This window comes from Chenopodium album, chromosome 17, assembly GCF_948465745.1.
Source record: "Chenopodium album chromosome 17, dcCheAlbu1.1, whole genome shotgun sequence".
Classification (NCBI taxonomy): Eukaryota; Viridiplantae; Streptophyta; class Magnoliopsida; order Caryophyllales; family Amaranthaceae; genus Chenopodium; species Chenopodium album.
The window spans coordinates 3,386,796-3,410,076 of NC_137850.1; the positions used below are offsets into that span (position 1 = coordinate 3,386,796).

Sequence of the window (23,281 nt, forward strand, 5' to 3'; positions counted from 1 at the left end):
TTCACGCCTTGGTTTAAGGACAGAACCTCGGGTAAAGTACGAACTCCTTAGAGTGCTTAAAGGAAGTATTTTGAGAGAATAAGGTAGGCTAATGTTTAGGCTAGAGCATAGAAGAGAGAAGAGAGAATTAATTGATACCCCGAAGTGCAGAAATGAGAGGGTATTTAAGGGAAAATGAGCTGAGGGAACACCCAGAACCCTAAAAAGATAAAAACCCTAAAAAAGGTTGCCAGGACACGTCAGCAATATGCCGCGACACGGCAAGAAATGCCGTGATACGGTATAATTTAGTGTGACGCAGGGTAATTTGGTCTGACGCGAGACAGAAACAGACGTAAAAGATAAAATACGGGGAAAACACGGGAACTTCTCGTGTCACGGCATGAGCACCGTGACACGGTAAAATATGCCGTGACACGGCAAATTTTCCCGTGGCGTGGTGGACTCTGTTTCCATTTTTACGCCCAGATTCATTTTAACCCTAATTACGCTCAGCATTTCTAAGTGTCGTTTCATAATTTCGGGCCATTTAGGTTTATTATATAATAAAAAATTATGAAATGAATAAAAAAGGTTTGGGCCAAAATAAATTGGACTATGCTTTGACTAAATATTAGGACTGATTCGTTGACTATTTTATGAACTGAGTTTGATCAAATATGAATTTTAAGCACTCCAGGGATTAAATACTCAAACCGGCCAATAATGGAAGTGAAAGGTTGTTCATCATCGGGTTTGATTTCGGGGAGACATTTTTAGGTGTCTACAGCGGCCTAAGAAGCCGAACGAAGGACAAGGTCTCAAACTGTAGCCAAAAATGCAAGAAATCTCAGTGACTACAAAGAGTGAAGGGAAAACAAACAAACAAAACAAAAGTAGAGCAAAAATAAAGACGAGAGAAACGAGAACTTACAATAACAATGGAGGAATGACGCGCATCTGTGAAGGAGATGAAGGGCGAGAAATTTGAAAAAAGAAAGAGGAAGATGAAAAAATGAAGAAGGTAAAAAGAAAGAAAGGGAGACAGTGAATTTAATGGAGAAATAAATAGGCGATTGAGTCAAGCAATAAAGCCAAACTGCCATGTCACTTCAGTATAAATAAACTAACCACTCAGGCTGACACGAGTCCCACTCATGCAAAACACTGTTCTCGTAAAAAAAACAAAAAAAAAAGAAAAAAAAAATTAAGACTTCAGCGAGAGTAATCGAAATTCCTCCCTGCAAGCTCGTCATTTCTCAGACTTCAGCGGGATTAATCGAAATTCCTCCCTGCAAGCTCGTCATTTCTCAGACTTCAGCGGGAGTAATCGAAATTCCTCCCTGCAAGCTCGTCATTTCTCAGTCTTCAGCGGGAGTAATCAAAATTCCTCCCCGCAGGAGAGTCATGTCTCAAATTCCAAGCGGAACAATTAAAGTCTCGTCTAGGAAAAAATCGTTCCTCTAGCATCAGCAGGAATAAATGAAACGTACTAAGATACAAAAAGACATGCGCGTCGCAGGCAGAAAAAAGCCACTATCACCAAGCACAAACGCAACGCGTCCCCACCAACCTACCGCATGACCAATCAAGTCTCAGAATTGCGTAGTTAATCCAGAGACTTGAGGGGCTAGTGGTACACGAGGTAGTTTAGCCAGACGACCCGTTGAGCAACGGCCGATAAAACCATGCGCTCAAAATAGCTGGCATGAGTGACCTCATACCACCTCTCGAGGGGCTAGTTGTAGGGGATAGCTCCTGCTAAGCTATTTCCTCCAGCCGGAATCATTAAAATGGGATTCACCGCGCAAACAAGAGCCGGCATGAGTGACCTCATACCACCTCTTGAGGGGCTAGCTATATAGGATAGCTCCTGTTGAGCTATCACCGAGCTCCCAGACTAGCCCCCGGGGTGCGCACTCACCGCTGGAAGAATAGTTGAAGGGGCTCCTCAGCCAGATAGAGTCAGCCCGCATGATGACCAAGTATGATTCTCCGCAAAGGAGATCGTACGCCTATAAATAGAGGACAAAGTACAACGGAAAAGAGGTTAGACACACAAATCATTACACTCTATACATCTCTTTAAGTACACCTTATCTCTCTAAACACATTCTAACTTAAGCATCGGAGGGGGGTTCCTCGAGCCACCCCCGAGGGCAGTTCACGTGTGCCGCCTTATACAGGTCATTAACGGGACCCAGCTCGTGCAAGCAGAACCCTTGGATCCACATCTGGAACAGATATTATATGCTTATCTTGGATGATTTTTCTAAGTTTTTATGGACCTTTCCTTTAGCTAGAAAATCTGATGTTTTTTATAAGGTTTTAGCCTTTCAAGCTTTTGTTCGCATACAATTCGACAGACCTATTAAAAATTTCCAATGTGATAACGGGCGGGAATATGATAACGGACCTTTTTGGGCTTTGTGTGAGTCTAATGCCCATGTCTTTTCATCTTTCTTGTCCACATACGTCATCACAAAATGGAAAAACTGAGAGAAAAATTAGATCATTGAATAATATTATCCGCACTCTTCTTGCTCATGCATCTCTTCCACCATCATTTTGGCACCACGCATTGCAAATTGCAACTTATCTTCATAATATTCTACCGAGTAAGTTGCTAGAGTACAAATCTCCTCTCCAAATTCTCTATCAAAAGGAACCATCTTATTCTCATATACGTGTTTTGGGTGTTCGTGTTATCCCATAATTCCGTCCACCACTATCAACAAGCTTCAACCTCGTTCCACACCGTATATTTTTTTGGGGTATCCACCAAATCATAGAGGTTACAAATGTTATGACTTATCTTCTAATAGGATCATAATTAGCTGGCATGTTGTGTTTGATGAAACGGTTTTCCCTTTTGCTAATTTACACAAACCAACTACACATACATATGATTTTTTGGATGATGGTTCAAGTTCTTATGTGATTAATCACATGGGCATGCCTGAGTAGCCTAATCCTACTCCCACGGCCCAACCCGGATCTGCTCCTTCCCCTCCTAGCAACCCAGTTTCGTCCCACTCTCTTCCCAACACTGAAACTGTTGTTGGGCAGAATAGGCCACAGGTGGACCGTGGGCCTGCGCAGACAGCCACGGCCCACTCGCGGCCTACCCAACTAGCTAGCCCAAGTGTTACTTCTCCCCCAATCACTCCAATTCCCACTCCTCACCCAACCATGGTCACTCGTAGCAGAAACGGTATCACTAAGACCAACCCGAAATATCATAATTTCAATACCATGGTGTCCACGATTACAAATCCCCTCCTCGTAACCCAATTTCTGCTTTACGTGACCCGAATTGGAAAATGGCTATGGATGATGAATTTAATGCTCTTATTAAAAATAAGACGTGGGAGTTGGTGCCTCATCCGCCTAATGTTAATGTTATTCGTTCTATGTGGATTTTTACTCATAGGGTGAAATCTAATGGTGATTTAGAGCGGCATAAAGCCCGTCTTGTAGGTGATGGGAAAACACAACAGGTGGGCATTGATTGTGGGGAGACTTTCAGTCCGGTGGTGAAACCGGCTACGATTCGTACAGTTCTCATCTTTGCTTTGTCTAAATCTTTTCCAATTCATCAACTTGATGTTAAGAATGCCTTTCTACATGGTGAGCTTAATGAGACAGTCTATATGCATAAATGTCTCGGTTTCCGTGATAAGACACATCCTGATTATGTGTGTTTATTGCGGAAGTCATTATATGGTCTTAAGCAGGCACCCCGGGCATGGTACAAGAGGTTTGCATATTTTGTTGCTTCTATTGGATTCACTAATAGCAAAAGTGACACCTCTCTATTTATTTATCGCCAGGGGTCGAATATGGATTATTTATTATTATATGTTGATGACATAATTCTTATTGGTTCTTCTCATGCTCTGCGGTGTTCTATTATGTCTCTTCTTAACTCGGAGTTTGCTATGAATTACTTGGGTCCTCTTAATTATTTCCTTGGCATTGCCGTGACAAGACATAAGGGTGGATTATTTTTGTCACAACACAAGTATGCGGAAGAGATTATCGACCGAGCCGGTATGTCCTCGTGTAAGTCCTTGGCTACACCAGTTGAGGTGAAACAGAAGGACAGCTCTTCCAACTCTCCCTATGCCGACCCCACATTGTACCGTAGCCTTGCTAGGGCTCTACAGTACCTCACTTTTACGAGGCCGGATATCTCATATGCGGTCCAACAGGTATTCTTACACATGCATGATCCGAAAGATATTCATATGTCTGCTCTTAAGCGGATAATTCGGTACATACAAGGTACTCTTGACCATGGTTTGCACCTTTATCCTTCTTCTATTTCTACACTCATATCCTATACAGATGCTAATTGGGGTGGGTGTCCCGATACAAGACGATCTACCTCTAGATATTGTGTATATCTGGGTGATAATTTGATTTCTTGTTCATCAAAACGCCAAGCTACTCTTTCTAAGTCTAGTGCAGAGGCAGAGTACAGGAATGTTGCAAATGTCGTTTCTGAGTCTTGTTGGCTTCGAAACTTATTGCTAGAGTTATTTTGTTCGATTAAATAGGCTACATTAGTTTATTGTGACAATGTGAGCGTCATTTACCTTTCTGGTAATCCGATACATCATTAGTGTACCAAGCATATTGAGATAGACATCCTTTTTGTTCGTGAAAAGGAGGATAGGGGTGAAGTTCGAGTCCTTCATGTTCCTTCAAGGAACCAAATTGCGGACATATTCACAAAAGGACTACCACGGTGTTATTTGGATATTTCAGAGATAGTCTAAGCGTCCGTCCTCCTCTCGCATTGACTAAGGGGATGTGTTAAGATATATTACTCCTAATATATCTTTGACTTTGTAAATATTCTGTTTCCTAGTTTATTGCTTGAGTATATTGTGTATATAGCTTTTCCCTATTTTATAGCTTAATTAGTGGCTTGAGATAAGCCTTGTAGTTTGTATATACTGACAGTGAATAGCAAAGAGCAAACCAGGGAATATAATTCCTTCAGGCTGCCATAAACGCCCATGTTTTGAAGAACATGAACAATGAGTAGCCATCAGCAAAGACATGATTCATTTTTACGCCGATGGCAAGTCCACCAAAAGAAAAAACATTAATTAGGATGGATAACAATTGTGTTGTGCACCAAAAATAAAAAATAAATAAATAAATAAATAAGTAAATAAAAAATAAAAAAAAATTGGATGGATAACAACAAACTCGTATACCCCTCTTGATCTTGGCCTTCTTAAGAATTTACTTCCTCCGTTCTTTTTCACTTGACCCGCTTTGACTTTTACACTATTCATCACCCCTCCTTTGACCATCTTTTGTGCATAATATGTAAGAAAAAAATATATTTATGTTGGATATTTTTAAATTCGTCTTAATAAATACTATCATAATATGTAACTTTTATAATTTTTACTTGTGGAAAATTAAAGTTATTGATCGTTAAACTTTTACATTGACAAGCTTGATAAAAGAAAACGGTCAAGTAAAAAAGAACAGAGGAAGTACAAGTTTGTTGAGTTGAGAAATCTCAACCTTGTGGACAACGTCCTCTAATGAATTGGCAATCTCGGCATGGACATAAGGTAAGGTACACCCGGACATAAGGTAAGGTACACCCTTATCATTGCAATCCATGTATTTATATTAGCATCTTGAACGCGTCCTGCGAGTGGATAGTACATGGATAATGTGTCAGGGGAGGGATCCTTTGAGTTGATCCAAGACTTCATAAATTCTACTCGTATATTATTTGAAGTATGTTTTTGGGAGAAAAAGTAGATAAGTGGTATAAGGTTGGGCGTGTTAACATGATCTAACAAGGAAGCTTTTAGAGATCGAAGGCGGTTAGGTATTTTTTGAGATGGTTTGATAATTTCTTCAGAGATTACTCTAATTTTCATTGTGGCAAATAGGTAACCCAAGAAGAACTATTGGATTAGGATTGTTTGTTTTTCTTATATTTTATAATAACTAGAGTGTACCCATGCAATGCACAGAATATATATTTTACAGAATGATATTACAAAAAATATAATACGAAGTAAAAACAAAAATATATTTCAAATTCGCACTATATATATATATATATATTTTAAATGCGGAAAGTTAAATTTGTCTCCCTCCGTCTCATAATAATTGACGCAGTTCCTATTTTTGTCCCTTTCACAATATTTGACATGCCACTAAATACGGAAAGATACCACTAATTAAAAAAAAATACTTATCATATTTTCTCTTTCCTCACGTACTCCACTCCCACCCTACTTGTTATTTTCTTGTAATATAAAAATACAAAAGTGAATATTTATATAATAAACAAATGTTTTTCTTAAACTACGTGTCCATCCCAACGTTCCAAGTATTATAGGACGGAGAGAGTATATGGTATCTAACTGTTATATGTGGCTGATCACACCGTGTGTCTAATTGTTATTACATGAGTTATTATTATTAGTTTTATAGGAGTTATCCATTTAATGTCATAGAGGTAATTCTGTTAGTGTTATAAGGATTATTTCGTCAGTGTTATTGGAGTTACTTTATTCTTTTGCAAGCAGCTACACTGGTGGTTTGCCACGCATAAAACGTATTGTATATTTTATTTTTTTTTTGATGATTATTGGATTAACAATAAGGTAGTTATTGAACATTTTTTAGAAATATCAATCAATGTGCATACCGTATCCGTGCTAATGCCTGGATTATATTATACACGAAAGAAAACAACACAAAGTGAAATGTTAGTAATTACATGAATTCCTTGAAAAAAAAAACCGAAAAAAATAAATAAATAAATTATTGGGATGGGTTGTGAACATGATGTATACATTTTTTTGTTTCACAAAGTTTCATATGTAGCTGGCCACACCGTGTGGCTAGATTATTTATTTTGGAGTTACTTAGTTGGTTAAGGGTTACTCGGAAAGGGTCACTCAATCGAAGGTTACTCTGTCGGTCAGAGGTTACTCTGTTAGGGGTTATTCGATCAAGGGTTATTCGATCAATTAGGGGTTACATGATCAGTCAATCAGAGTTTAATCAATCAAGGGATATTCAGTTAGTCAGGGGTTACTCAATCTGGAGTTACTTAGTCGAGGAATACTCGGTCAGGCAGGGTTACTCACTCGGTCAATTTGTATATACTGACAGTGAATAGCAATGAGAAAACCACGGAATGTAATTCCTTCAGGCTGCCATAGATGCCCATGTTTTGAAGAACATGAACAATGAGTAACCATCAGCAATGACATGATTCATCTTTACGCCGATGGCAAGTTCACCACAAGAAAAAACATTAATTTGGATGGATGACAATTGTGTAGTGCACCAAAAATAATAAATAAATAAATAAAAATAAAAAAATTGGATGGATAACAACAAACTCGTATACCCCTCTTGATCTTGGCCTTCGTAAGAATGTACTTCCTCCGTTTTTTTTCACTTGACCCGCTTTGACTTTTACACTATTCATCACCCTTCCTTTGACCATCTTTTGTGAATAATATGTAAGGAAAAATATATTCATGTTGGATATTTTTAAATTCGTCTTAATAAATAATATCATAATATGTAACTTTTATAATTTTTACTTGTGAAAAATTAAAATTATTGATCGTTAAACTTTTGCATTGACAAGCGTGATAAAAGAAAACGGTCAAGTAAAAAAGAACAGAGGAAGTACAAGTTTGTTGAGTTGAGAAATCTCAACCTTGTGGACAACGTCCTCTAATGAATTGGCAATCTCGGCATGGACATAAGGTAAGGTACACCCGGACATAAGGTAAGGTACACCCTTATCATTGCAATCCATGTATTTATATTAGCATCTTGAACGCGTCCTGCGAGTGGATAGTACATGGATAATGTGTCAGGGGAGGGATCCTTTGAGTTGATCCAAGACTTCATAAATTCTACTCGTATATTATTTGAAGTATGTTTTTGGGAGAAAAAGTAGATAAGTGGTATAAGGTTGGGCGTGTTAACATGATCTAACAAGGAAGCTTTTAGAGATCGAAGGCGGTTAGGTATTTTTTGAGATGGTTTGATAATTTCTTCAGAGATTACTCTAATTTTCATTGTGGCAAATAGGTAACCCAAGAACTATTGGATTAGGATAGTTTGTTTTTCTTTTATTTTATAATAACTAGAGTGTATCCCGTGCAATGCACAGAATATATATTTTACAGAATGATATTACAAAAAATATAATACGAAGTAAAAACAAAAATATATTTCAAATTCGCAATATATATATATATATATATATATATATATATATATATTAAATGCGGAAAGTTAAATTTGTCTCCCTCCGTCTCATAATAATTGACGAAATTCCTATTTTTGTCCCTTTCACAATATTTGACATGCCACTAAATACGAAAAGATACCACTAATTAAAAAAAAAAATTATCACATTTTCTCTCTCCTCACCTACTCCACTCCCACCCTACTTGTTATTTTATTGTAATATAAAAATACAAAAGTGAATATTTATATAATAAACAAATGTTTTTCTTAAACTACGTGTCCATCCCAACGTTCCAAGTATTATAGGACGGAGAGAGTATATGGTATCTAACTGTTATATGTGGCTGATCACACCGTGTGTCTAATTGTTATTACAGGAGTTATTATTATTAGTTTTATAGGAGTTATCCATTTAATGTTATAGAGGTAATTCCGTTAGTTTTATAAGGATTATTTCGTCAGTGTTATTGGAGTTACTTTGTTCTTTTGCAAGCAGCTACACTTGTTGTTTGCCACGCATAAAACGTATTGTATATTTTTTTTTTTGATGATTATTGGATTAACAATAAGGTAGTTATTGAACATTTTTTAGAAATATCAATCAATGTGCATACCGTACCTGTGCTAATGCCTGGATTATATTATACGCGAAAGAAAACAATACAAAGTGAAAATGTTGGTAATTATATGAATTCCTTGAAAAAAAATACCCAAAAAAAAAAATTATTGGGATGGGTAGTAAACATGATGTATACATTTTTTTGTTTCACAAAGTTTCATATGTAGCTGGCCACACCGTGTGGCTAGATTATTTATTTTGGGGTTACTCAGTTGGTTAAGGGTTACTCGGAAAGGGTCACTCAATCGAAGGTTACTCTGTCGGTCAGAGGTTACTCTGTTAGGGGTTATTCGATCAGGGGTTATTCGGTCAATTAGGGGTTACATGATCAGTCAATCAGAGGTTAATCAGTCAGGGGATATTCAGTTAGTCAGGGGTTACTCAGTCTGGAGTTACTTAGTCGAGGAATACTCGGTCAGACAGGGGTTACTCGGTTAGAAGTTACTCTGACAGGGGGTTACTTGGTTAGTGTTTTGTGTGTGTCAGTCGGTCGGTGTGGCCACCCAGACAGAAAATCATGCTATTTGATTTTGATATAAAGGTGTGATTAAAAGAAAAATAATTATTAAATTTTTAATGGAAAATAGTGGATCTTATGGTGGTTGTATTTTTTTATTTTAAATGAAGTACATATAATTTTAAGATTAATTTTCAAGTGTTATGCGGAAAAGTTAAGAAAAAATGTGCAAAATTAAAATAGATTCCTTGTAATTTTGGGGATTGGGGTTTTTAAAAACCAAATTATTGGTTGATATATTAAAATAAGTAATTTTTTGTTTTTCATTTTTTTTTAAGTAAAATGCATAGTATGTGTGTTATTAGTAAAAATAGTAATAGTGAAAGTTACTTGGAGATTTATTTTTGTTTTTATTTTTTTAAAAAATGTGGAAGTTATTTGAAGGATAATGCATAAATTGGTGGAAGTTACTTGGAGATTTAAAAATAGTGTTTGCATAAATTGGTTTCAAGATTTATTGATCTAAAAACGAGCCAAGTAATGTCAAGCAGTACCACCTGACATTTGCATACATTGTGCTAATTTTCTTCCTAGTTGATTTGTTTAGTGTTTTAATAACAACTTGCACTACATACAAGATTTGAATTTTTTGGACTTAGATTAAAATTCTATATCTATATTATACTATATCTGTCTCTTTTTTTTTCCACTCAAATTTTCACGGTTTCCAAGACATATGTTATAATAAAATAACATTTAGATCTGATCTCTATTTATAAATGCGCAAAAATTATTAAAAAAGAATTAATATTAATTAAATTTACATTAATAAAACAAGTCAAATGATAAGTATTTATTGTCAAACAATAAGATAGCCATGATTATATTACCTCTTATAAAATGATAAGTATTTATCGAGTTTGACCGATGTATTGGCAATTTAATGGAGCAAATAAATAGGGATGAAGCGAGTAAAATTATAAATTATAATAAGTTAAAGGAAGGGGGAGGGAGAAGTGAAAAATTGGTGATACCTACTGGTTTTGTGTCTTAGAGGTGATATTTTTAAATTTTGAAAAAAAACACGGGTGAGAAATTCAACAAAGGATGTTTTGAAAGGTGGTTATTTGCAAAAAAAAAAAAAAAAAAAAAAAAAAAAAATCCTAATAATCATCATATATATTACTCTCTCCGACCCATTATTTCGTGCCTATTTCTCTAAAAACACGGTTTTTAAAGAATGGTGGAAGTAGGAGAATATTCTAATGGAAAGCTAAAAAGTAGATAATATTGTATACAAAAAAAAAATAAAAACTAGAGAATATTGTATTGAAAAGAGAAAAAATAAATAATGATTTTTGGGTATATGTATATTTTGTATGGAAAGGATAAAAAGTAAGTAATGATTATGGGCTATTTTTAGAAACAGGCACAAAATTTTGGAACGCCAAATACAAAAAATACAAGTACGAAATAATGGGACGGAGAGAGTATTTATTTTACATGTAATAATTAAAGTTAATAAAAATATACCATAACTATTATATAAGTTGTACATGCTTTTAATAATTTTATAAACTCTAAGCATGCCTCGCACACATATAGTACTAGCGAAAACGGATTAACATATTTTAATGACTAACTAGATTGTTAGAATTAATTCTTCTTATAATTTATGTTTTGTTGCATTACATTGTACATAAAGATTGGAATTAGATATTAAAATAATTTATAATTAAGAATATATATGAACCATATTATTTATAAATTACAATTAATAATTGAAATAGTCGAAAAAAAAGATTTAAAGATGCATATCTATACTATCTATTAAAAGGCGTTCCTTTTAAAGGGACGGTATCACATGATACTCTTCAAAATATATGACACCGTGTCACTATGTCACGTCACTATTCAAAATACATGTGACACGTAAGTTTGCAACTTCACTTAATAAAATAAATAAATTATGGTTTGATCAAGACTCGAACCCGCAACCTCCAACAAATAACGATTATACATTTACCATCTCAACTAACTTTTACTAGTGTTTTAAATTTCACATAACTAACATTATATATTCCTTTCAAATTAGAGGTTATTTAATTTATGGGTAATGATATATGTAGCCCTAATACTCTTGAAAATTGTATAAAATTAGGAATTCATGACAAAAACACGCGTAAATCAGTGTAATTAGTGTTTATATTTTCATGATTTCTTAACTTTTTACGATTTTCAAGTATAAATTTAATGTTTATATGTAGCCCTAAGGGCTATGTATAGCATTTTCCTCAATGTATTTATTCTTCACAAGATTAGAAAATAAATACACGAGGTAAGAAAAACCGTAACATCCAAGGCAACGCCTGGATCACACACTAGCTATACAAACAGTTAAACATAATTATCAAATTAGAGAAATACAAAGTATAAATTAAACTAGCAATCCGGGGTATCGCCCGGGACACACACTAATTGATTAATAAAATCAAAAGGTGGAATTAAACAATGATTGACATTAACTGTTCCATACGTATAAAGTGTTGATAACATAATAATTTGGCATTATCCAAGTCCAACTAATTAAAAAGTATAAAGTGTAGAAAAAAATTAAAACAATAAAAACAAATCATTGATGACATCACAAATTAAATTGGAGGAAATTTTTTTATTGAGAAACACGTAGAATAGTATAGAGGTAAATGATGTCAACAATATTATGTATTGTTTTTGAAAGACAGCAATATTATGTTTTAATAATACTTAATAGATGTTTCTTCCTTTGTCTTTTTTCTATAATTACATTTTGATGTTGATGGTCAACGTTTGAAAAACTTTGACAATAGACATATACCATTATAAAAAATAAAAAATATATTATGTGCAGTGAGATGTTGGATTCGTTTTGAAATAAATTTTTAGAATATCATTTTTTTTAGAAATATTACAAAATTGTATTTTATATATACGTCATGATAAAAAAGTGCATTAGAAGCTACAAAGGTCATATTGTAACAATGGAAAAGAGGAGGAAGTAGTGCTGTCAAATTTCAAACCGAAACCGTTTAACTGCCCGAAACCGACCGACCCAAATGAGAACTGAACCGATTAAAAATCGATTTTTTTGAAATCGAAAACCGACCCAAACTGTATTTTAGTAAACCCGAAACCGAATCGACCCGAATAATGTTAAACCGTATAAGAACCGAACCCGTTAACAAACCTAACCAAATATAAACCGAACTGAAAGAAAACCGAACCGAAAAAGAACCGAACCGTATCTAACCCGAAGCCGGTTCCAACCCGAAACCGTTTAAACTGGCAAAAAAACCGCTTACACCGAACCGTTAGCAAACTGCTACCCGTTTGCACCGAACCATTTAAAAACCGAACTGTTTGTAAACCGAACTAGTTATAAACCGAACAGTTTATGATTCAAAGCGCTTCTAAATCGAACCGTTTACAAACTTTTTTATATAATTAAATGGATTTTTTTTTTACGGGAATATAATTAAATGGATTAAATATTAGAAATCTTAGAATATTTTTTTTAAAATAGCAAGGCAAATCATTCATTAAGGATAATCAGTGTTCACAAACAAGAGCAAAACAAGCAGGCTCAGGCCCTGCCTCAAACTATTAGCAACACTACTGCCTCTAGGCATGTATATAAATGATTAAATAAGAAGCATATAATAACCTAATTGTAAACACAGTAATACATTAATACACTAACTCTTATAATCTACTTCGTAATAAACTAGTAAGATCAGTATGACTAAACTTGAAACAGAACATAATATGTATTTATAAAATCAATGAGAATTTGTTTATAATATGATGCCTAAATAGTAAATATGAAATGATTCGCGACTTTATATAAAACTTGTGAACGCAAAAGGTTAGCAAGTACTATCAAATTTCAAACCAAAACCATTTAACTGCCCGAATCCAAACAACTCGATAAACATTTTATTTTTTGAAACCGAAAACCGACCCGAACCGTAATTTAGTAAACTTGAAATGGAACCGTTATGAATAACGTTAAAGTGGTTAAACCATCGAAAAACCGAACCAGTTATAAACTGAACCGAAAAAGAACCGAACCAGTTAAAAACTGAACTGAAAAAGAACCGAACCAGTTATAAACTGAACCAAAAAAGAACCGAACTGTTTTTAACCCGAAACCGTTTCCAACCGAAACTGTTTGAACCGGGATAAAAACCGTTTGCACCGCACCGTTAACAAACCGCAACCCGTCTGCACCGAACCGTTTACTACCCGGACTGTTTACAACCCGAACCGAATTAAAACCGCTTAAGAATAAACCGAAATCGAATCGAACCGATAACTATTTAAACCGAACCAAAACCGACCCGTGAGACAATTAAACCGATTCCAAACCGACCCAATTGAATACCGAACCGATTTCAAACCCGAAACCGAATTGTCAAACCGTTTTTACAGTGCTAGGAGGAAGTAACTTTTAAAAATACTTGCAAGTTGCAAGTGCAAGTAGATCTACATCATTTCTTTTTTTACTTGTCCGTATCTTATACAGCCAATATCTTAATCCCTCATTCTATACACTATTTGACCTTTTACATTGTTCAATTCATATACTACTAAACTTTGATAGTGATTTTTGACTAATTTATTATTAAAAATAGAAAAATAGCATATATGTAAAATGTTACTCTTATAAAATAAGTAATAATGTAATCCTACTATCCCTTTTTACTACTTCGTATATATTTTTTTAATTCTTAACAAACCCCATTTATATAATATTTAACTTATTCAATAATTCATCCACCTAGCTGAAACTATTTGATCTATATGTCAATTAGACTGATACACTTAAAAAAACAAAGGTTGTAGGGAGGATTAATTTTTTCATCCCACGGCCTATTGTTTAATTCTCCACCAACACAAACTACATATAAACCCTATATAATTCTTGTAACACTCTAAGCAGAATCTAATTGTGTACCTATACTAATTAAGCTTGACTAAAGTCATTAAACGTGACTTCCTTATCCAAAACTTTTTGTGCTTTCACACAAGTATGTCAGACTCTTATTGCACCGGCCACAGCATTTAAAAGGCTGACATATTATACAAGTATTATTTTTATATACTCCCTCCATAACAGTAGTTCTTGATTATATTTTTTATGATATTTAAAAAATAGGAGGAAAAGTAGATGATGTACATTAATAAAAATAAAAAGTACTTATGGACAAAAGTTAGAGAGAGAAAGTGAAAAAAAAAATACAAGGTATGTGCAATATTTAAGGGGTAATTTAGGAATTACAATGAATAAAGTTTAAAAAAATGGGAGTATAATGGTTTTTACATACTCCCTCCGTTTTTTTTTATTTGCATCACTTGGGTATGCACAAAATTTTAGGAGAGTAATATAATATTGAAAGTGGATGAATAAATTATTATAGTTAAAGTAAAATGGGGACCATAAAAGAGAAAATATGTGAGAGAGGATATATATTTTTATTATTTAATTGGGGACCATGAAAGAGATATAAATGATAAAATAATTTGAGTGGGGTTTAAAGTAAGAGAGATAAATGATAAAATATAGTATAAAGTTACTAAATACTTCCTCCATTTTTTTTAGTTGACACTGTTTGACTTTTACACTATTCACACAACATGCTTTGACTCGCTTTTGTAGTTTATAGATATGATAAAACATATTCATGTGGAGTCTTGTTCGAATCATTTCAATGTATATTTTATTAATATCCATTTTTTTTTATAATTTTATAATATTGATAATTAGAGATATTAATCGTTAAAAACATGCATTGGCAAGCGTGAAAATAGAAAGATGTCAACTAAAAAAAACAAAGGAAGTATAGAAGTGATGCATTTAAAAAGAAAAACATCCATAAAAGGAAAGTGATGCAAATAAAAAAAATGAAGGGAGTACTAATCAAAAAAAAAAAAAAAAAAAAAAAAAAAAAAAAAAAAAAACAGGAACAATATTATGGATTTCCAAAATAGGAAAACAGAAACCATCTTATGAGACAGAGGGAGTACTACTTGTAGAATTATTGTGGGATATGATTTGGGTACATAAAAATTGTAATATTAGAATTAATACTCTTTGTTTCAATATAACTATAACTCCGTAACATAGTCAAACTTTGCATACAAATCAATATACTTCCTCCTTTTTTTTTAGTTGGCACTGTTTCGACTTTTACACTATTCACACAACACGCTTTGACTTGCTTTTGTGGTTTAAAGATACGATAAAACATATTCATGTTGCGTCTTGTTTGAATTATTTCAATGTATATTTTATTAATATCTATTTTTTATAAGTTTATAATGTTGATAATTAGAGATATTAACCGTTAAAAACATGCGTTGGTAAGCGTGATAATACAAAGATGTCAACTAAAAAAAACAGAGGAAATATTAGTTTGAATCAATTTTTATATAATTAAATATTAAGAGAAGTTATATATATATATATATATATATATATATATATATATATATATATATATATATATATATATATATATATATATATATATATTGGGAAAAAAAAAAAGTTCAATGTGAGTGACGTTACATACACCGAAAACATACAGTAACACGTGAGTTACGTACTAACGTGTATTTGGATCAAATTGAATTATTCTGCCAGAGAAAGTATTAGGCAGATGCTATTTTTTTTTTAAAAAAAAAAAAAGTATTAGGTAGATGTTGAAAGTTAATTTAAAACTCTAAAGTAGTTAAAAGACAATTTAGCACGATTTAAGTATGCAGCTCGGGGAACAACGTGAGTTGTGTACACCAAAAACATACACTGACACGTGACTAACGTGAATTTGGGTCTTTGGATCTATATATTTTATCTGAAGCATATTTAAGCCAAACACAACAAAGAAAACTTGTTCATCTTGAGTGTAACTTTTTGTCTCAATGAAGATTGTTGTAATTTCTAAGGAAATTATCAAACCTTCTCGCAAAACACCTAACCACCTTCGTTCTCTAAAGGCTTCCTTGATTGATCATGTTAACACACCTAACCTTATGCCCCTTGTTTTCTTTTACTCTCCTAAACTTGTTACCTCAAAAATCGGAACACAAAATGTCTTGGATCGACTCAAAGGATCCCTTCCTAACACATTATCCGTGTTCTATCCCCTTGCAGGGCGCGTTCAAGATCCTAACTACATTGATTGCAATGACGAGGGAGTACCTTATGCCCATGCCGAAGTTGCCAATCAATTGGAAGATGTTGTCCACAAGGCGGAAATATCCCAACTCGATAAACTTTTACACCCTTATAATGACCAAGAAGGGTATACGAGGTTATTGTTGTCCATCCAAATTAGTACTTTTACTTGTGGTGGACTTGCCATCAGGGTAAAGATGAATCATGCCATTGCTGATGCTTTCTCAATATTCATGTTTGTTAAAACATGGGCATATATGGCCAACAACGAAAACCACCACCACCCAAGTAAGTCACCCTTATTACCATATTTCGAAATATCAAACGTTTTTCCACCCTTGTCACCAAGAGAAATAAATTATCTGGATGTAGCCATAACGGATAGACCGATGGGCAAGTGGTTTATGTTTAGTGACAAAAAGTTAGATGCCCTTAGATCGAAAATATTATCCGTCACTAATAACATTAATAATATTAGTCTCCCAATGGTTTTATCATCCTTCATTTGGAGTAGGTTCAAGGTAGCTTGCCATAATAGTGTTAACAATAATATCCCTCACGAAGTAAGTTGTTCAGTTAACATTCGTCGTAAAGTGCGTCCACCAAATGAACAATCTTACTATTTTGGTAACATGTACGTTACAAACATAACAAAGTTATCTACGGAACAAAATGAAAATAGTAATGACTCAAACAATGAGTTCGTAGTCAAAGTAAAGGAGTCAATTGACCAAATGATAAACAACGATGTGTTTATAACATCGATGCAAGAAGGTAAAGAGGACTTGAGGTACATGCCGGAATACTATGACAGACAAAGCAAAGGAGAGATATTCACACTTGATTTTAGTGACCTACGAAGTTTGCCGGTGTATGAAGCTGATTTCGGGTGGGGAAAGCCAGTTTGGGTCACGACCGCAAGTGTAATATGCAAGAATTTTGTCATGTTGATCCCTGCAGGTCCATCTACTAAGCAAATTGTAGCTTATATCTTCTTGAATCGCGAAGATATGGCTAAACTTGAAGATGACATAGTGTTCAACGCATTCTTGTCTAAGATCCCTCGAGTTAGAAGCAAGCTTTAAAGTTTAAAATCTATATAATGTAATTGTGATGTTTATGCTTTTTTTTTTTTTTTTTTTGTTCATTTGCTTTGTATTTGTGTTCGTTGGTTTTACATTTTTAAATTAGTACAACAAGTATGTTGTTTGTGTAATGTAATTGTGTAAACCCAATAATTAGTACCTTCAATCAATTTATATGCTTGTAAACCCAATGCTTAGTAGCTCAAATCAATTTAAAGGTTTTATAAATATATATATATATATATATATATATATATATATATATATAAATATATATATATATATATATATATATATATATATATATGTATATATATATATATATATATATATATATATATATATATATATATATATATAAACTCTTCGCATTGGCTCTTTTCACTATCTATCCACTAACTTTGACTATCACTTTATGAGCAATGTATGAAAAACAATAAGTATTATGTGTAAATATGATTTTAAATAAAAGATATTGCTTGACTAGACCAACTTTACATAGGTACTCAAAATTCCTAAGAATTGTCATTGTGATATGTTGTCTAATTAACCCAAAAAATAAAAATGGAGGAAATTGAATTGTAATTCCTGAGCATAATCAACGACCAAAAAAATATTTTTCTTCTCTCTCTACCTGCTTTCTCACTCTTCTTGCTCATTAGCATTTTAATGATCATATATTTATCCCGCCAATGATCAAATACGAAGTATATATTTTCACCATTTTCTCTTTACCACATTATTCTCTCTTACTTAACTAATATCCATCTACATTTCTCTCTATTACATTTTTTTTCTCTTTTTTTACTTGTGGGCCCCATATAGTCACTATTCATCTTCAAAAATGCTCATCATATAGATGAACATTTTTCATTTTGCTCATGAGTAATTTTTTTTTCCTTGCTCATTGTTGTAAGTCTTTTTTTTTTTTTTATTTTTTTTTGGAAAAATTGATTTTATTAATCCCAACTTTTGGCCATTTACTATCAATAATCCCAATTTTCAACTATTTTAATAATCCCAACTTTGGAGGGGCATTTTCTTTTAACAGGTTAAATGACTAGTGACCTGATCAAAAGGTAGTTTTTTATTTCTAAACTGCCACGTGTCTTATTTTAATTAGTCTAAAATAAATTTTTTTCCCACTTCCCCCACGGGAAAACACCCTACCCCCTCCCCTTCCCCCTGAAAAATGTCCCGCTCCCCTAACCACAACCCTTGAAATCGCCCCCTCCCCCACCCTCATTTGAGCATCTACTTCGTAGAATTGAGTATCCACTCCACATTTAATATAATTAACCTGAATTTGGGGTTGAATGTATGTGATGGTCACGCGGCTACTCTTGATCAAATTGATGTGAGGAGAGGAGGGCTACTAACGGTGGCTGTTTTTCTAGGGCGACTGCTGGTGATGTGAGGTGTGGCGGGATGATGGTCAGAGAGCATCGATTGTGGAGGGAGAATGGTAGTGGGTCGAGACTCAAAGAGTTTAATTGGTGTTGTTGTTATTGGCATTTGTGGTAGTGATTAGCATTTACTGAGGGTGGGGAAGGGTGGGAAAGGGGTGGGGTGTTTTTTGGCGGTGGGAAGGGAGGATGGTGTGGTCTTTTAAGATGGGGCATGCATGGGGGAGGGGTGGGGAGCTAGTAGTGATTTTTTTTTTTTTTTCATTTTAAAAATTAATATTAAAAAAGATTTTTAATTTTTTGGACCAATCAATGCTTGACACATGTCAAGTAACCTGTTATAATAGGTTGTTGATTTTTATTGACTGGTCATGACCTGTTAGAAGAAAACGCCCCTCATAATTGGGATTATTAAAAAAGAATTGATAGTTGGGATCATAACATGATAACATAAGTAAATGGCCTAAAGTTGAGATTGATATCACCAATTTTTAATTTTTTTTCTAATTTTTATTTCACACAAATTTTTTGCTCGTGAGTTTTTTTTTTTTTTTTTTTTTTTTTTTTTTTTTTTTCCCCTCATTGTTGATAATCTAAAATTTCTTACAAATGTAGGAATTTAATTACCTAAATGTCCCTAGGTCATTCAAAATTCATGTAATGATATCTAGTTACGAAAATATGCACATCGAATAATATAAAAAATGCACATATAGTTTAAGAATCACTCCCTTTGTCCAATAATACTTGACACGATCCTCTTTTGGTCCGTCCTGAAATACTTGACACGTTACTAAATATGAAATGAGACCAGTAATAAAAAAAAAATATTTTCCTATACTCTCTTTGGGACCACTAAACCGAATTAAATTCTACATTTTCTCTCTCCTCCCTACCCCAATTTTCCACTTTTTATTTCCTTACAATATAAAAATATAAAAGAGAATCTTATCTTTTTATATAATAAACAAATGTTTCAAATAGACCCACTTGTAGCTTTTTTAAATTACGTGTCCAATTCAACGTCCCAAGCATTATGGGACAGAGGGAGTATGCACATTTCACTGTGAGGGTTGGATTTTAATTGCAGCCATTAGATGAAATATAAGTGGTGAGGATTCATCCTTCTTATCTATCTCGTTTAAGCACCCTTCACAATGAATTATACTTCCTTTTTTTTTTTTTTTTTTTTTTTTTTTTTTTTTTTTTTTTTTTTTTTTAATAATTGCAACACTTCTCTTTTCGCGCTTGCCAATGCATATTTTCAATCGTTTATATCTTTAATTACCAATATGTAAAAATTATAAATATTTGATATTAATAATGTATAAATCAATACGAATCTAACAAAATCCCACATGACTATATTTTTACTTAAGCATAAATCGTTAAATCTAGTCAAAGAGAAACAAGTGAATAGTGTAAAGTCAAACTGTTGCAACTATAAAAAAAACAGAGGTATATTAAGTTATTTTTGTTTTACCCGCCTATTCCCTCCGTCTCTAATTGTATGCTTCATTGTAAATATTTAGAGTCAAACTTTAAAATCTTTAATCATCACTTTTCATTAATCTATAAAAGATAATATAATATTTTAGAATTACTTTATTGCATACATCTTTAATATTGCAAAATAATTTTTTATAAGATATTTGTATTTTAAGACTGTTTTATTTTAAAGAACATAAAAAGTTAAATTAGACAAATAAATTAGGAAATTTTGTCTAGAACTACCCTAAAGATAGGGTCATTTGTGAACAACTACCCGTTTTTTTTTGTTATTATTATTTGTTAAGAACTACCCAAAAGTTAAGAAAAGTTTGGGTAGCACTACCCATTAACGTTTTCCGTCCAAAAAAACGTTAATGGGGCTCATTTTTTCACTTAATTAACTCCCTAATTACCTTCTCTCTCCTCCCTAATTAACTTCCCCTAAACCCTAGAAATAAAAGGGGGGGGGGGTGTTAAACACCGCCTACAATATTTATCAAAACCGCCAACATTTGATGTGAAGAGACAATAATACCCTTACTCTTTCTTTCTTTTTTTCTTCTCTTTAACCATCCACAATCACCATTGCTGTCAACCTGTCACCAACTAACATACAACCACATTGGGCGGAGGTGAAGGGCAGCAGCACGACATTGTAGGGTAGCACCTCCCTGGATTTCGGGGATGCTTACTAGGAGGAGCGGTGGTGAAAACTTTGTGACAGTGAAGGGGTCGGCGAGTGAAAGGCAGCGGTGATCGACGAATACAACGGTGAACGTATTGATAGGACTTAAAATCGACACTTAAAATCGGTTAATGTCATCGGTAACCGGCGTCCAAAACTGGTTACTGTGCAGGTTGATCGGTTTTGGCCTCTGGTTGATCACGGTTATCGACGTCCAAAACTAGACAACCGGCATGGTAATCGGTTTTGAACGCCGATTACTATCTCGGTTGACTGGTTATGCGTGCCGGTTGTGCAGATCGCCGGAAATAAACAACACCACCTTCCTGCCGATGAGGGAAGGTGGTGGGTTGGCGTTTTTCGATGGATGTTTCCTGGCTCTGTTGGGCAACATTATCTCCTGGTGGTTGTGGGCGTTGATGGTGGGTGGTGGTGATGGTGGTGGTCGTGGACTTGTAGTGGTGCGGGTGGTGGTGGCCGTTGACTCATAATGGTGGTGGTTGCTTTAATTTTGTGGTGGTTCACGTTTGAGTTTGAGTATTGATGGACTAAGGAGAGAGAAAGCCAAATGGGAATGAGTAAGGGTAATTTTGTCCCTTCATTACTTTTGTTGGCGGTTTGATAAAAATATCGGCGGTATTTAGCAATCCACAAATCAAACCCCCAAACTTAGACATCCTACCAATTACAATGGCCAATTAGTCATTCTACCTATTACAATGGCCAATTAGTAATTAAAATGCAATTGAATTCTATCTCAAAGTCAAAATATCCGAAACCTAGAACTCAATTAAACCCCTAAACCCTAGAAATCAAAACCCCCAAATTTATTTGAATCCATAAATCCTAATCCGAATCACTAAGTTACAACTTAATTATGTTAATTGCGTTTAATTAAAACTTGTAAACAAATACAATAAACAATGAATTAAAAGAAAAGTGTGAAACATTACTTGAATAATTGAGGATTTGTGTTCAATTTATTGAGTATGTTCTCTTGGATTTTTTGAGTGAAATGGAGGGGAAGTTAATTAGGAAGGAGAGAGAAGGTAATTAGGAGAATTAATTAAGTGGGAAAAATGAAAAAGTGGGCCCAATAACGTCTTAATTAGACGAAAAACTTTAATAAATGGTGCTATCCAAATGTTTTGTAACTTATAGGTAGTTCTAAACAAATAAAAAAAAATGGATAGTTGTTCAAAAATAACCCTAGGGTAATTTCTAAACAAAATTTCCAATAAATTAGGATAGATGAAGAATTTGTTTACTCCACAATAGAGTGTCATAATTTCCCGTGTTTTCATAAAAGTATTAAAGTATGCCACTCTTAGTGCACTGGCCGTACAAGTATCATAGTGGAAAACAAAATTATGCAAGCATTGTTAAAAGCTACGGAGTATCATAATTCTACGGCTTTTTTTACAACATTTAATTTTTCACAAAAGTAAGTCACACATGATTTACACATTTAGGACTCGTTTGGTTATAATGGGAATTAACTTTCCATGGTAATTTTCTATTAATGGGAAATTAATTAATTAATTTCAATTTCCCTCCTCAAATTATTAGGAAATTATTTTAGTTTGTTTGGTTGGCATTAGGAAAATCACAATTCCTAAGAAATTTGAATGACCTAGGGGGAGGTAAGTAAATGAATTCCCACATTATGTAGGAAATTGGAATTCCTAGAGATTTCTATTTCTTCCATTTTACAACTTTTTGGTTAACCAAACAATACTCCATCAATGTATTCCCTATAATTTTTGAGTACCTACGTAATACTGATGCAACCAATAAAGTTAATGGGCATTTTCGACAGCAACTTTTAAGTAAATGTTAGTGATTTCACTTGATATAATACTTGAATGGATGACAATGTAGTGTTAAGACTTAAGAGTAGTTTTAGTGGTAGAGGTAGGGTGTTTTTTTTTGTTTTTTTTTTTTTTTTTTTTTTTTTGACAAGAGAGATAACTTTTAGGAAAATTTGACTTTTGCTACCACTAAAATACACCATTTTGACTTTTGCTACCTATCTAAAATTTTATTCTATTTTACTACCACCTAAAAGCAAA

General features: G+C 33.6%; 1 protein-coding gene across 1 annotated transcript; it reads left to right on the forward strand.

Moving 5' to 3' along the window:
• Positions 1-16,277: 16,277 nt before the first annotated feature.
• Positions 16,278-17,722, forward strand: LOC145588507 (stemmadenine O-acetyltransferase-like; the record flags this gene model as incomplete). Its single annotated transcript, XM_081645153.1, has 1 exon — positions 16,278-17,722. A coding segment is annotated over one exon (1,350 nt), but the record flags the coding sequence as incomplete, so codon positions are not given.
• Between the last annotated feature and the right edge of the window lie 5,559 nt (positions 17,723-23,281).